Source organism: Oreochromis niloticus, linkage group LG7, assembly GCF_001858045.2.
Source record: "Oreochromis niloticus isolate F11D_XX linkage group LG7, O_niloticus_UMD_NMBU, whole genome shotgun sequence".
Taxonomy (NCBI): domain Eukaryota; kingdom Metazoa; phylum Chordata; class Actinopteri; order Cichliformes; family Cichlidae; genus Oreochromis; species Oreochromis niloticus.
In genome coordinates, this window is record NC_031972.2 from 31780354 (window position 1) to 31795102 (window position 14749).

At 40.4% G+C, this 14749-nt stretch overlaps 1 protein-coding gene across 2 annotated transcripts in view; it reads left to right on the forward strand.

Annotated features, from left to right (window-relative positions):
* The window catches only part of LOC100706624 (ephrin-A5b), an 82565-nt gene extending 68172 nt beyond the window's left edge, over positions 1 to 14393 (forward strand). Inside the window, exons 2-5 of one of the 2 annotated variants that reach the window (XM_003440076.5) lie at positions 400 to 692; positions 10925 to 10990; positions 11127 to 11207; positions 12921 to 14393. In XM_003440076.5, the coding sequence (XP_003440124.1) occupies positions 400 to 692; positions 10925 to 10990; positions 11127 to 11207; positions 12921 to 13045 (565 nt within the window). In that variant the 3' untranslated portion in view covers positions 13046 to 14393. The remainder of the gene's footprint in view (positions 1 to 399; positions 693 to 10924; positions 10991 to 11126; positions 11208 to 12920) is intronic. The other variant, XM_005470451.4, reaches the window with a different exon arrangement.
* Positions 14394 to 14749: the final 356 nt, after the last annotated feature.

The window sequence follows — 14749 nt, forward strand, 5'->3', positions numbered from 1 at the left end:
TGGATCTGATTGTGAAACCGCATGCTTATTGATTAACGACTTTTCAACCACAAGTCGTTAGCCAGTGTGCATATGCTGGATTATCCTTCTTTCTCGCTCTTGGAATGACCAAAAAGTACAGAATGGACTTTATTCGTGACCCAAAATGAGTGACTGAGCCCATTAACTCATCAGGAAAGTGTTGAGAGGTTGAGGCTGAGGGTCTTTTTCCCATGGATTTCTATAGGACTGGAAGCCTTGTTTCCCACCACCACCACCAACCAGCTGTATCGCCCCAAGGTGCCCATTAACAAGAATGCAGGTTTCAAAGCCCTTCCGTGTTGGCTTTGCTTTTTAGACCCTGTAGCTATGTTTGGCTTTTAACACTCATGGCGGTTATGTTTCTTCTGTTCCTTCCAGATTCTACCGGGGTGACTACCACATCGACGTCTGCATCAATGACTACCTTGACATCTACTGTCCGCACTACGTCGGCCCAGTTGCTGATGATCGAGCAGAGCGCTACGTCCTCTACATGGTGAACTACGACGGCTACAGCTCATGTGACCACAACTCCAAGGGCTTCAAACGTTGGGAGTGCAACAGGCCTCTGTCGCCAAACGGACCGCTCAAGTTCTCAGAGAAATTCCAGCTCTTTACGCCCTTCTCCTTAGGCTTTGAGTTCCGCCCGGGCAGAGAGTATTATTATATCTGTGAGTATCTGCCTGCCTTTTGGATATTGCTAGCATTGCAGTTGGAATTAAATGTTTGATCCGATTTCTATTTTTTTTTTTTTCATTTTTTTGTTAATCAAATTAGTCCACATTATAGAAATTCAAACCCCTTTATTTTAGTAATTTTCTACAAACCAAGAAGTTATTATTTTGGTATTGCTGGTAACTCAGTGCTACAGGTATACTATGTGCACACGTCACCACAATAAGAAGCTTCAAGTATGAAACACATCTGTAGACCAGTGTGAAAGTCATCTTGGAATTTCGCAAAAAAGACATCAACAGTGTTCAAATATTGTTTTGCAAGTCCTTGGAACCAGGGCCAAACCAAAACACAAGCCAGAGGGAACAAAATATCTCTACTGTTGAGGTCTTGCTCGAGGTGCCGTTTGTTGCTGACTGGCTGAGCTCAGCTTTCTCCTCCTCGTGAGAAGACTCGGGGAAAACAAGCAGCTGGGAAGTCATGTTTTCATAAGTGAAGTCAGTGCCCTGCAGGGCCAGAAGACATGGACTAAATGAGACACAGAGCGCTCGATGGTAGATTTGAGGTATTTAGCTGACACTTGTGGTCGGGAAAGACCCTCACTGGTACTGACATTAATAAAGAGTGGAAGAGTCAGTGGAAAGACTGCTTTGGCATCACAACAAAGATAATAAGATAATAGAGAATATGTAGAAAGCTTATTTCCCATACTTCCCCCACAGTGCTAGTGTAGCTTGGCAGCCTTGCCTCCAGACTGAGGTCACTGATTTAACCCGTCAAACAATAATTTCCACTTTAAAGTACTTTTATTGTAAGAAAATATCTCGGAAACTTTAATGGCACAGCCAGATTAAAGGTGACACCAGAGATTTTCAAAGGTACTTACTTTGAACATTTTCTTCCTTTCCTTCCATGGATGTTTCCCTACACTAGCATCTGGGATCTTAACATCATCAAGACTGCCGTCCTGCGAGTTCCACCGGATCTCATTCTGTATTTTCATTGCAGTATTTTGTGTTGTGATATATTACCCGTCACTGGATGTTTCTGTTGGATCTCTGTGTCAATTGGCTAGTCTGTTTGACTCCATTCTCTTTATTGTTTAGGGAGATTGCGTTGTATTGATACTTCTGCCAAAGAATTGTTGATGTTGTTGCAGTTCCTCAGATGTGGATAAGAAAAGTTATAGATTGCTTAATTCTGCTTCATTTGTTGAGTTGGCACTGAACTGACAGAAGCCAAGGTTTTCTGCAGATTGATGATGATTGATCATCGAAAGAGAGAGAAGAAAGGCAGAGAGACAGTCCATATGGCCCAAAACTGCACAAAGCCATATGGACTTTATCTTGCTGACTCAGATTCATGACTCATCAATCAGATACTTGTTTCTTTTCTTTTTCCTCTGAGAACACAGGGTCTGACCACAGGATTAAATGACAAATGACAGACACCTCCAGGAGAATACCAATGCCCTACAGGCAGAACATCTCATGTGTCTGTATCACCATTGTCAGGGAAAATGGTGGTTGCAGAGGTACTTCCGCGACATGGAAACATGTAAATCTCAGATCGTGTATAATGAATTGCAGCTGTATGTTTATTTTGTGTCCATCTCTTTAAATATTTCATTATTTGAAGTCTGGTGGGTGGATGGATGGACTGTCAAGTTTGGTGATGATGAATGGCAAGTCTCAGATGATGTGGAAAGAATCACTGTCAGGAGATATTTGCATGCGAATACACAGAAGCATTAGGCAAGCGACAAGATTTTTGGTACTGGAAGTTCTCTGGTTATGTTTAATAGTCCACCTTTATGCCCATCACATTTGAGCAGGCTTTGGCTTGGCGATGCATAGAGCTAAGGAAAAAATACAAGCCATCACTTGACAATGATTTAGCTTTTCATCATTTTAATTTATATGTATTCATAAATATTAACCAGTGAGACTGAACAGGAAGCCTTGGCCTGGAAGTCCCTTGGCTATGCTGGAAGCTTCAAAATACCATTGCCTCCAAAGTGAGATTTTAACTCTTTCCTGCATAAAGACAAAATTTAACAACGTCCTCTGTACCCTTAATGATGAGTTTTGACACCTCAGTATATATCAATAAAAGCTTGGTTTGATGGCCATTAGAATAGGTTACAGGTTTTCCAAGGGTAGCTGCATAGGAAGAGCTCACCTTCACTAACACCCGATGTAAGCCCAGTCATTTTCTTCTATAATCAGGCCCGAAATATGACAGAAACCACTGAAGCTCTTTTCGGAACTGAAAGGTTACTCCTAGTAGGTTTTGAAGGGTGTCAAAGTTCAAGTAAAACCAGACAGAGTTATCGGCAGGCCGATAGATCCGTAAATAGCTAATATTGGTTGATACTATCAATATCAGCATATTGATAAGTGCTATTACATGAAAATGTAAAAAGTAAAACAGAGGCAGGAGAAACACCCTCCAGCCATGTTATAAATGTTGACATCACATAGTTTGTCCACCAGAGGGCACCTTGCAACGTCCCTGTTTGCTCGAATTTGCACAATCGGTTGTTTCGTTTGTGATGTGGAACATGTTACAGAATTGGGCAGAGCGCAAACGACCAAATAAAAATACGATATTCCAATACATTACACAATTTTTTAAATATATATTTTTTATCACAGATACACAAAACATAAACAGACTTCCCTAACATTAACATTAATAACACTGTGTAGTTATTTAAATCTGCAAATATCAGTATCGGTTGTAAGAATTCTGTATTTGTTAGACTCTGCTTTGAAGTGCCAGATAAACACCAACCTGTTTCTACCTGCTGTAAACATCCACCATTTATGTAGAGCATTTTTTAACCACCTAGAATATGTTATTCTAATAATCATTCTCTTTTTTTGGAGCAGTCGTGGCTCAGGTGGTAGAGCGGGTCATCTACAGGCCGAAAGGTCGGTGGATTAATCCTTGACACTTCCAGTCTATGTTTTGCAGGATCCTTGGACGAGATACTGAACCTTGAGTGCATCAACCAGAGTGTGCGTGTGAATGTTAGACAGGGCACTTTAGCATAAAGGAAGCACTGGATGAATGTGTGCAAGTGGGTAAATGTGAATTGTTGCTCTTATTTTGGTCTCCACCAAGCATGGTTACTTACCTCTCCCTTTAGCATCTAAATGCTTAGAGGCCAGGAATATTTTCTGTAGTGCTGGGGAAGTAGGGTGCAGTCTGTTTAATAAAGTGCTTTTCTCTGGAACTAAATGTTTGCACAACTATTGATGGACAGAAGTATTTTTGTGTTTGTATTTACCAGAAAAAAAAGAAAATATTAGCGGAAAGGGGATAAAATGCTACTGATAATGTAATCCTTGTTGGGTTTTTGTATCCACATAATTCACATAGCACAGTTATCTAACTCAATTTATAGAAGTGTAGATTACTATGATTTTTTTAAGTTTCTATACAGTGTAATGGTTAACGTTAGCTTGACTTTAACCAGCACACCAACAAAACTTTAAGCGCAGTAAACAAATATCTTTTTTTTAGTATGTCTACAGACATGTACATTTGACGTTTTTTTAAATGTTAGAATAAGCGATCGTCTGTGTTTCAAATGAGCCGTGAAATCCTGTAATTTATACCGATGACAAAAAAAAATATTTCTGTTTATACAAGAAACCCATATTTTTCCAGACGGATCCGGGTTTTCTTCTCCAGATTCCGAAATCCTGGCTGTGTTACATTAAACGCTGTTTTATCAGCTGCTGATATCAGTGTCATATTGCATGTTGACATTATCCTGCACCGGCAAAGCCTAACAATAGTTGATAGTTAATACGATTGTTATACATGTGGTTTGAGAAGCTGTTGTGTGGGCATGTAAATGACATATTGAGAGGAGTGTTCATGCCTGCTCGTCTCAGTGAAGACAGATACTCCTTTGTCCTCCTCTGCAGTGATTGTCACTCGCCTTAGGCTTGGCAAAGGGGGGTGTGGGTGCATGTCAAATGGATGACACCTGCAGCTGCATGTGGACCAACCCTTCAGGCAGACAGACAGACTCTTAGGGGAAAGCCAACCTGGTGTGAGATCAGTACTACGGCTAGTCGTAGAAGGTCAAAGGTCACCACTATGATGACGAGGTTTGTGCTGCAAGCTTCTCCTGGCCTCAGAGGGCGGCATGTTTTTCTAATAGAGCCACAGTGGAGCAAGGGTAGCCTGATCCTAATCTCAGGGGATAGAAATCCAATTTTCAGAGGAGACAGTTGAGAGTCTGGCTTTCCCCGCGTGAGAGAGATGACTGTCTCCCTGTAAAGCCCTCCTGCTTCAAACGCCCGAGTCCCGCTCCGTACAGCCAGCGCAGATCTACATTGATAATGACGTGAACCTTGGCAGCACAGGACCCCGACAGTTCTCCTTTAGCTCCTCGCTGCTAACGCAAAAACAAAAGGCTTTGTTCCCCAAGATAAACCAATCACCACAAGAAAAACATCTCTTCACAGAGTATTTATATCAGGATTTGTCTAATTCGCCTCAGAGTCACACTGAAGCCCAGTCTTACACGCCATCCCAGTCTGTTTAGAGATATGGAATATGTGCTGCAGGTCTGGACTATGCGATTGCATTGATTCAGTCCCCACAGTACATGACTGAATGCGCAAAGCGTGTCTAAGCGTGTGACCGGGAGGTTTACCGTTGTCTCGTCGACAGATGACCTGACTGTAGCTGGGGTCTAGAGTTGCAGGCAGAGCTGGAGTTACAGTCACGGGGAAGCACGGCTGTGTTGCTTGAGGAAAGAAAACCCAGACTGTGACCTCAGTGGTAGACACAAGAGAAAGGAGCAGAGACAGTCGGGTAATTGCATGTGTGTGGTGGAATCTGTGAAGCGATGGTGGCAGGAGAGAAGGAGGGTGAGAGAATGTGATGAGAGAAAAACATTGTGACCTAATGCCAGGGAGTACGAAATACAAGAAAAGAAAAGATTCTTCAACAGCTTTGCAACTGTACATTAGAAAAAACCAAATCAAAGAAATAAAAAATGATCTAAAGGACACAAAAAACAATGCATAACAGGATCTAGTGATATATGACACCACAGAGTGCATTTTGAGGCGTACACCATGGTCACCTGCCAAAGGTAAATAAGAGCAGCTTTGTTTTATCCCTCCGGAGGCTATTCTTTTTTTTTTCTTTTTCCTTCCACTTCCTTTTTGTGTATGCCCACTGCTGATTGTCTGACTGATCTGCCTGGTGCTCACATGGAAAGTAGGAAACTTTCACTTTCAACTGAATAGTTTTAATAGCAAAGAGTAGCAGTGAGGTTTACAAATTTTAAATTGATGAGAAATTATTTCCAAGCCTGTCTCAACCCAGGGTGTCAGTTACTGTAGTTCTATCACATACCTCTGCTGTCACAGAGGGTTTTCTTTGGCTGTGCATTAAGGCACAGCCTGCAGCAATACTGGATGCTGAGAGATAACAGTCCTCCTCTAAAAGCTACAAAGTCCACAAGGTTGAAGGATGACAGTGGAGTAAATCACAAGTGTGTCAGTAAGAAAACCACTTGTAAACTTTGTGTTTTTCATTTTTCACCTTTTTTGCTTTTGTTCATGGGTAGGTTTAGGTACTAAACCCCATTTTGTAGGTTCAGTAAGTGTCTGTGTAGGCTTGTCTGAAGCAGGAATTATACTTTCCACGTCTGCGAATCTGTTAGGTTCTGCTCGGGTTCCAGTGATGTAAATTTTGTCATCTGACAGTACCCATGCCTGCCTGTTTTTTCATCCGTGGAAAATTTACATTACAGTGCATCAACCACACAATCAGAGGTCAAGGAGGTATAACAGGAATGATTACTCGGGTCTTCAGCTGTCCATGTCCATGAAGTATAATCTGGGCTAAGGCTTTACTAACAGACCAGTTCTGTTGTTTAGCTTGAGTTTCATGAACATTGTGTATTCCACACTTGGTTGGTTAGATATTGTTGTAGATTGCTTCCTGCTGCTTGCTCAAATTGGTCTCAAAGAGGTGCTGTACCGGTTGATAGCAGATTGCAACGGTTGCCTGTGGTTTGCATAGAAGACGCCAATTCGTCTGCAAAAACTCGCAAACCAACAAACCAACTATTCAGTAAGTGGTAGTCAAACTGTAAAAAATTTGATACAAACCAGAAACGGAGACTGTTTGGCTTTACAGTAAAAGGCACTCTTCTTAAAATGTGTGTGTTTCAGCTATAAGGCACAGTTTTTACTTTGCCACACACTGTTTGCAACTGATTACATAGCGACAGGTGGGAGCTTCCAGTAATCACTTGCCAACATTTTTCACTAGTGACTGGAGGTTGAGAGTGGGTCACTGAGCAGTCTCTAGGTCTGTGTCACTAAGGCCCAACCTAAGGTCCAACCTGTTGCATCACAATCACCAGAGAACACCTTATACTTACCTTTGACATAACAGCATCTTTGAAAAAAGGGGCCTGGGTGGGAGGATGAAATTTACAGGTTTTTGATGAAAGTTATAAAAACTGCTTGTTTGTCACAGGATGACTGCAGTGTCTGCAGATGAAGTGGGTTTAAATTGTTTTTCAGTACTTTAATAAGTCATTTGCAGTACAGTCTACTTTTAGGTTTTCATTCCAACTTTTTTCAAATGTTTTGTAAAAAAAAAATTAATAATTTAATGGAAAAATAATGAAGAAGTTATTTTAAAGGCTAAAATGATTCTTATCTTAGTTGCAGCTCGAATCCGATAAGATTAAAAGAATGTCTCGGATGGAAAGTTGGGACAATTGTTTTTGTCTCTGTCCTTCCAGACGTTCCGTGCAAGTATGCAGAAAACTTTTTATAGCCATTGAGCAAAGTTAGAGCGAGATAACAAAAGCCAAGGAAAACTAGACATAAGGAGCATGAGCAACATAAAGAGTCAGTCTGGCCAGTCGAGTTCAGTTCACTCAAGTTCTGTTCCAGCCACCGTTGGGCTGTGAGGTAAGTTACTCGATACCCGCTGACACAGACAGAAGCAGCGTGATTGACAACGTTTCTGTCATTTATTTTTTCCCTCTGCTGCTTCACTTCTAATATTTCTCTCATGGTAAAGTTTAAAGATGATTTTTATCTCCTCTCACAGCCGCGCAGCATCTGATAAAATGCCTTTTTGAAATATGACGCCCCGAGTCATCTGCAACTGGAAATACTGACATGGTTTACTTTTATCAGGAATTTACCGCTGGGCTAGAATCTATCACATGGAGGGTCTGGGTGACGGGGTAGCCAAGTGTCTGTAGACAAATTGTGGATACGTCTTTGCACAGATGTACATACAGAAACCACAACATACATACATGCGCACATACATACTTATCAAGACATTTAGGGCGTGTGTGTGTTTGTACGGTCAGATCAAGAGCAGTTTGAGACACTTGACAGGCAGCAGGAAATGGCAGAGGTCGCTTTATCAAGACACGTGAGGCGAAGCTAGAGAAAGAGAGGAAAAAATATTGTGGGACTAAGATAAAAAGGCAAGAAGTGCAAACCATTCGTCACAGCTGGAGACACCCTCAGCGCTCTATTAGCTGCTCGGACCCCGGCACTACTTGAAAACTAATTAGTTTTGTTAGCTCGGGAAAACAATCACAGCAAACATGCCCAACCCCAGAGACACACGCAGACACACACAAATTCTAATCTTTGCCTTTCACAATCAGGAACCAGAGGAAATGAGATTTCGAAGGTGAGCATAACAGTGTGCCACACATCTGCAGAAATGACTGCCCCTGGCCAAATTAGACTTGGAAATACGAGGGTGACATTGACATAAAATATAAAGCAGAAATGCTTTTGCATCGGGATGAGAGGGAAGTTCAGACACCGAGATAAAGCTCTTCAGACCAAATTTAAAGGGAGATAAGAGTGGAATACCTCTGATGGAGAAACAATCGACCTTGTCAGATTGTTCGTTTCTACTGCTCTGCTGATGTTTATGAATGAAGGTAGATTTAGAGAGCTAAGAGGCCGCATAGTGAATGCGAACAGATAACGTCAAGTGGATTTGGACCAGAAAAGCAATCCTGTAATGTAGCTATGCAATTTTTTTTACCTTTCTGCTGTGTAGATGATGTGCTCATAGAGAGCTCTCTGTGCCTTCACTGGTCACGGCTGTGGAGCATGTCATAGAAATGGTCTGGCTTTTTTAAGTAATACATCAGGAATACTGCAAACACCACGATTACTAAGCCTGTTAATAATTTTCCCTACAATAGGGTTCATTATCAGATAATTAGGCAGTCTGATCAACTTCATCTGGGACTTGAGTGATTCGGAATTATTGAAGAATGCAAACGCAGAAGGTCCGACTACAAATAAAGTATCTCGCTGATATGACTAGGCTGAAAATATCAAAGCTTCAAAACTGGTAAAACCTCCTTCTTTTAATTAAATAGTTTGAAAGAAGCCAAACTCCTTGAATATTAAACACAAACAGCAATACAAGAAGTATCTAGTGTTTTTAAAAAGGGTGATCACATTTATGACCAGACATTCGATGTCAGCCAAATACATTTCGATACTAACAGCAAAGTAAACAGTTTCCATCACATCACACATCCATCGTTACCCATCTCATTAGTTTAAAGAACTCCAGTCCCTATAATTTTGTAATAGGATGGCTAGATTCAGATTCAGGTAACAAAGAACTCTTTTCCTGCAGTGCAGTTGCTTTGTTGGTGCAGAACCATTTTAGCTTTGAGAACCCATTAATTGTGCAGCATTACAAGCTTAAGTTCTATGTCTTTGTGTGCTGCATCTGCCAATCCTGGTAGTCCTCTCCGGCTAAATTTGGGCCCAGCAGTTTTTGCGTTGCAATGCTGATGCTGGATTTGCAAGTGCTACAGTCTTTTATTTATGGTGGAAGTTTTTTGAGCCATTTCTAAATTGGGCAATGATACTGTGGTGGAAGAGGGATACAAGAGGTATGATTGCTTCTAAAAGCTCCCATTTACCATCGTTGGATCCCTTTTAGAAAAAAAAAAAAAAAAAAAAAAAAGTTTGTGTGTATGTATGTATATATATGTACATGTGTGTGTAGATATATATATATATGTATGTATATGTATGTGTGTTTGTTACTTGTAATTATTATTGCCTGTTACCTGTGGTAACGCAATTTATAATTAATATATTCTGTATTCAGTTATGAAGGTTCTATTTGTTTTGCTTGGGTGTAGCTGCGGGAAGTTTATTGTTTTTGTTGATAAGTGAATATAGGGGTGGGATTTAATAAGTTTTCTTCATCCCACTCCTTTTCAGGTACATTTTGTTGTTTGTTTTTGTTTTTGTGCACTTTATGTTCAACTTTATTGTTGTGCCTGAAATGAACAAATTAAAAAAAAAAAAAAAAAAAAAAAATTATTAAAAATATGCATGTCATGCTTTGCCAGTTTCCACAAAGGCTTTAGCTAAAGACACCACCAAAACATTTTTAAAGCATGCTATAATCAAGTTGAAATTGTCTATTGTTAAATGCAATTACTTATTTTGGATGTGTGGCCTGATATAGGTGTCTGTCTGTGTAGCACTTTGGTTATACAGAAACAATAATTATGGGGATTGTAACCATTATAGAGGCTAGGAAGACGACAGCGATGAAACTGCTCATAGGTCATATGCAGATTGTGCATTCCCCTTTCTGTTTAGCAACCAAAGATAAACCATCAAAGACATGGATGAGAAGCACAAACAATGGCTGGAGATTTTTTATTTTTAATGCTTGGTTTCACAGCACTACAAAGCTCTTTGTGTTTTGACTTTTATCTTCTATGCAGCAGGTGGCGAGTTAAAGACTCAACAACAGCGCAAACGTGAACAAGTATAGCCCACATTGCCAGTTGTTTCAAATAGTTTTGACTCTGCCCCCAACTTCCAGACACATGTCTGCAAACTGCAAAGCTCTCTTTAGCACCGCACGTCTGAGTGGCTGGTGTTTGGGTTGCATGTTAGAATGAAGCCTGATAGGGTGCAGCGCTGATACTTGTGCTCTCAAAGCCGTTTTATTATAAAGGTATCTTTTGTCAAATTAAGAAGTTCAAGTGTGGTAATAATAGTGACATTTTAACTGACATTTTAATTCAGAATGACATTTCCCATGATCACGCAGCAGTAGATTAGATCAAGGAAGGTATTTCAATATCTGAAACTGAAGCTGACATGTTTGAAGTGCCTTTGTTTCTTAACTCCGTGTGATGTGTCCACAGCCTCCATCTCTGACGACAGAGGAAGAAGGAGCTGCCTTCGACTCAAAGTCTTCGTCAGGCCTCAGAGTGAGTCCCAGATTGTTGTGTCTGCTCTGCCTGGTTTTCCATTCTTTATGTGTGCCAGCGTGTGATCGGACTGCGCGCGTGTGACGTTCAACTCGTCTAATCTTCACATCTCCTCTCTCCTCTTTGTTTCTCTTAGACAATTGTGTGAAAAACTCTGGGACCGTGGAAGAAGGAGTCAATTTTGATGATAATAGTCACAACTCCCTAGAACCTGGAGGTTGGTGGGAATATACTGTACAGTCCATGATGTTTGTCAGTGTGTGATGGTGACGGAATCATGTGGGATAGATAAAGATTATTCTGAGCACGTGGTGATGGACAGATTAACCATCGAGTCAGAGGTTTGGATGACGTTAGTCAATAAAATGATCGATAAAAATTTAGTTGATAGACTGGCATTTAGGTAATTGTGATATACCGAGATTTGGATTTGCATCACTATTTCCCAGTGTGTCATTTAAATGCCAAGCTGGAGGATGAAGTAGGTTAGCTGTGATTAGTAGAAAAAATGGTGGCTCCTTTTAATTTAGTTAAATGTAGGTGTCGTGTCTTGGCTAGGTGCCGTGACTTCCTGGAGTCTTTGGTGGCTGCTGGTATCGGGTGACATAGATATGAAAGAAAAAAAACTTGGACATAGGGCAGATGGATAGATTTTTTAGATGGAGCTTTCAATAGAGATAAGGTATTAGGTGCAAGGCGTAACTCTAAAAATACACCCATAACAAGGAAGTAGCAAAATCTGATGTTTTTAGCCATCTTCTATGACAGGACATTGTTTTAGCACCCAGCATTTCCAATAAGGCATTAAAAAGCGTAGTTAGCTGTGTGTTAGCAGGCTAGTTAGTTAAGGCATTTGTAAATATAACAGCATTACTCACTGCATACAGGTTAAATATTGTCAAAATTTGCTTTAAGCTTAATTTAATCTTTTAGTGCCGCTTGTCTTATGGCTGGGATCCACTTTTGTCACATGCAAGGCTCGTTGTTTTTTGTTCATCAGTTTAGAGAGCTCAGTTCTTTGTTCTTTAACGTGTTTCTAGTGCATCCCACCAAACTGCAGCTTTTAGGCATTTATCAGTTAATTTTTGATAGCAGTTAGACGTGACATGGAGGCCTCTAAATTAAACAAAGGCAGTCGAAAGCCATGACTTTTCCTTCTTTGTTGCTGGTGGGACTTTATTGGGCTCCATCTCTATATTAAACATTTGTAAAGCTCTTTCTGAATCATTTGTTGCCTTTTAAGATATTTCTGTCACAAAAGGGAAAACAGTGGTTGGAGACCATGGCCAAAATTATTGCCACCATTTGCAATGAACTGGCAATCTCATTGACTTTAAAAGACAGAATCACTCTGCTATCAATTTGTGATTGAATTGGGTCAAGTTACAGGCAACCTGTTAGACATTAAAATTAGCAATAATCGCAATTTGTTGTCTGCAAACACAGAAATTTGTATTAACCAGAAAACTATATTCAGTCCAACCAGAACCTCATAGATATGAAACAGAACTTCAGAAAATTCTTCATAAATAGAAAGGTAACTTCTGCAGGACAGCAATTTAACCACACAAGGCTGGTCTGCAAACGATTCATTAGTGGGTCAAATACACCTTCCAACCAGTCGGTGCAGGCCCCCCTCCCTGAGCCTGGTTCTACTGGAGGGCTCTTCCTGTTAAAAGGGAGTTTTTCCTTCACACTGTCACCAAGCACTTGCTTAAAGGGGCTTGTTTGATTGTTGGTGTTTTATGTGCTATTGTAGGGTCTCTGCTTTACAATATAAAGTGCTTTGAGGTGGCTGGGCCATATATAAATAAAACTGTATTGAAATACACAATCAAAATTTTGCATGAGTGAGTCTTCTACTCAAAATCATCACACAATTTTAGCAGTTTTCCCTGTTAAGTGTGCATTTTCATCTGTTTGCTCTTAGATGGCGTCAGTCACGAGTCACCAGAGCCAGCAAGAAGGGATGTGAACTCCGCTGGTCTTTGCCAAACTTCCGTTCTCCTGCTCAGCTCCACCCTCATACTCCTGGCTGTCATCCTCTCTTTATAGCGGCGAGATGTAGAAGTCAGGAATGGACTGTCCTAACTGGACCACAGGCCGCTCTACCCTGCAACCTCTCCCCTCAAGGAGCACTTTTAAAAGAAAAAATGAAATAAATAAAAAAAATTAAAACAAATCACTGACAATCTCTCATTACAAAGAGAGAGGAAGGGACTTCGGTGCTGAAGCCTTTGATGTTTTTTGACTTTGTAAAATGCCAACTAGTTTGATTTTTGACTTTCTGGCGAGTGCCGATGGTCGCGGCGCCCCAAGGTGAAAACGTATTTTACCTGTTCGCCTCGCTACCATTTAAAGTATGCAGATATTACACTCTCTTTCTTTTCTTTTTTTGCATTTAAAACAAGCACAGAAACATGCTTTTAAACATATAAACACACAGGACACAATGTCTACACAATCAGTACACTTTTTAACGCGAATGGCAAAGAAGCACAGCAGGACCCCTCTGAAGTTTACAGATGAACTCTGTTTTTTGTTTTTGTTTTTTTTACATTACATAACCTCCAACATGTAACATGATTAAATCTCACTTCAAAGTGGAAGAAGATCCTGGAGCGGCACATCGGCAAAAAGGAAAACAAAGATGCTATTTGTTGGAGACTGTTGGTACAGGCGTGGATGTACCGGGCGGGCCTTTGATGGATTAACCTCTCTCTCAGGTTAAAAAGGATGCATTGTCTCAGACTGTGGAGGACCCTTTATGAGAGATTTAAAAAAAAAAGAAAAAGTTAAAGAAGCACTCATCTTTTAGTGTTTGGATAGGGGGCGATTTTAATGGTTGATTAATGTATGTGTTTGTTTTATTTTTTAATAATTCACATAACTCAATTGTAGCAGCCAACACAGGTGTACAGTAAAATATTTGAACGGAGCGTAGACGTCGATACGGTCTTTTGCCTGGCAAAATGTATTTTTCCTATTTATTGTGAAGTCCTTGTGCTTTTTTCTGTTCTGGTTCAGTCTGTAAGTACAGTAGAAAGGCAATAAAAAACAAACACCCGTACCCGTTAAGTTAGTTTATATTACCCACAGTTCATTTGATACTATTAAAGAAAAAAAAACAACAACACAGTTTTACGTATCTGTTTGGACTGCTCGCTGATGATGGTTTTTAATTGTTTTTAACAAAGTCCGGGAAGAAGAGGGAAAAAAAAAAGTCTGATGTGCTATCAGGGTGTAGAAATCGTAGAATATTTGTGTTTGAAATGTCATTAATGAATGTCACAAATGTAGTTTTACTGTTACACTATTGTTTTTGTGAATCACTGTCATAACACAAACTATTGTAAATAGAAGGCAAAGTTCCTACAAAGTTCAGGGATGTGTTCATGCCTAACATGAGGTCCATTTTTTCTTTGTTTCTAAATCAGGGAGAATTCTCTTCCCTAAAATAAAGTAGAAATTTTATGTGGCGAAAAAGTTTCAGTGAGACGGTGAGCGAGTTACAAAGCAGGTGGAAGAAGTGTGCGTAGGATGGTCGGGACTGTGATTCATTTACCCTCTTTGATGTCGTGTAAAGTGGCGTCTGTACAGAAAATACACCGGGGGCACCCTCGTACCAGGTATTTCTGGAATGAAAAAAATCGACCACCACGGGAGACGTTATAAACAGGAGGCGGTGTCCTGTTCTCTTGGGGCAAACTGAAACTGACCTGAGAGAAGGGGGGAAAGAGACGAAGAGGGTGAGATGTG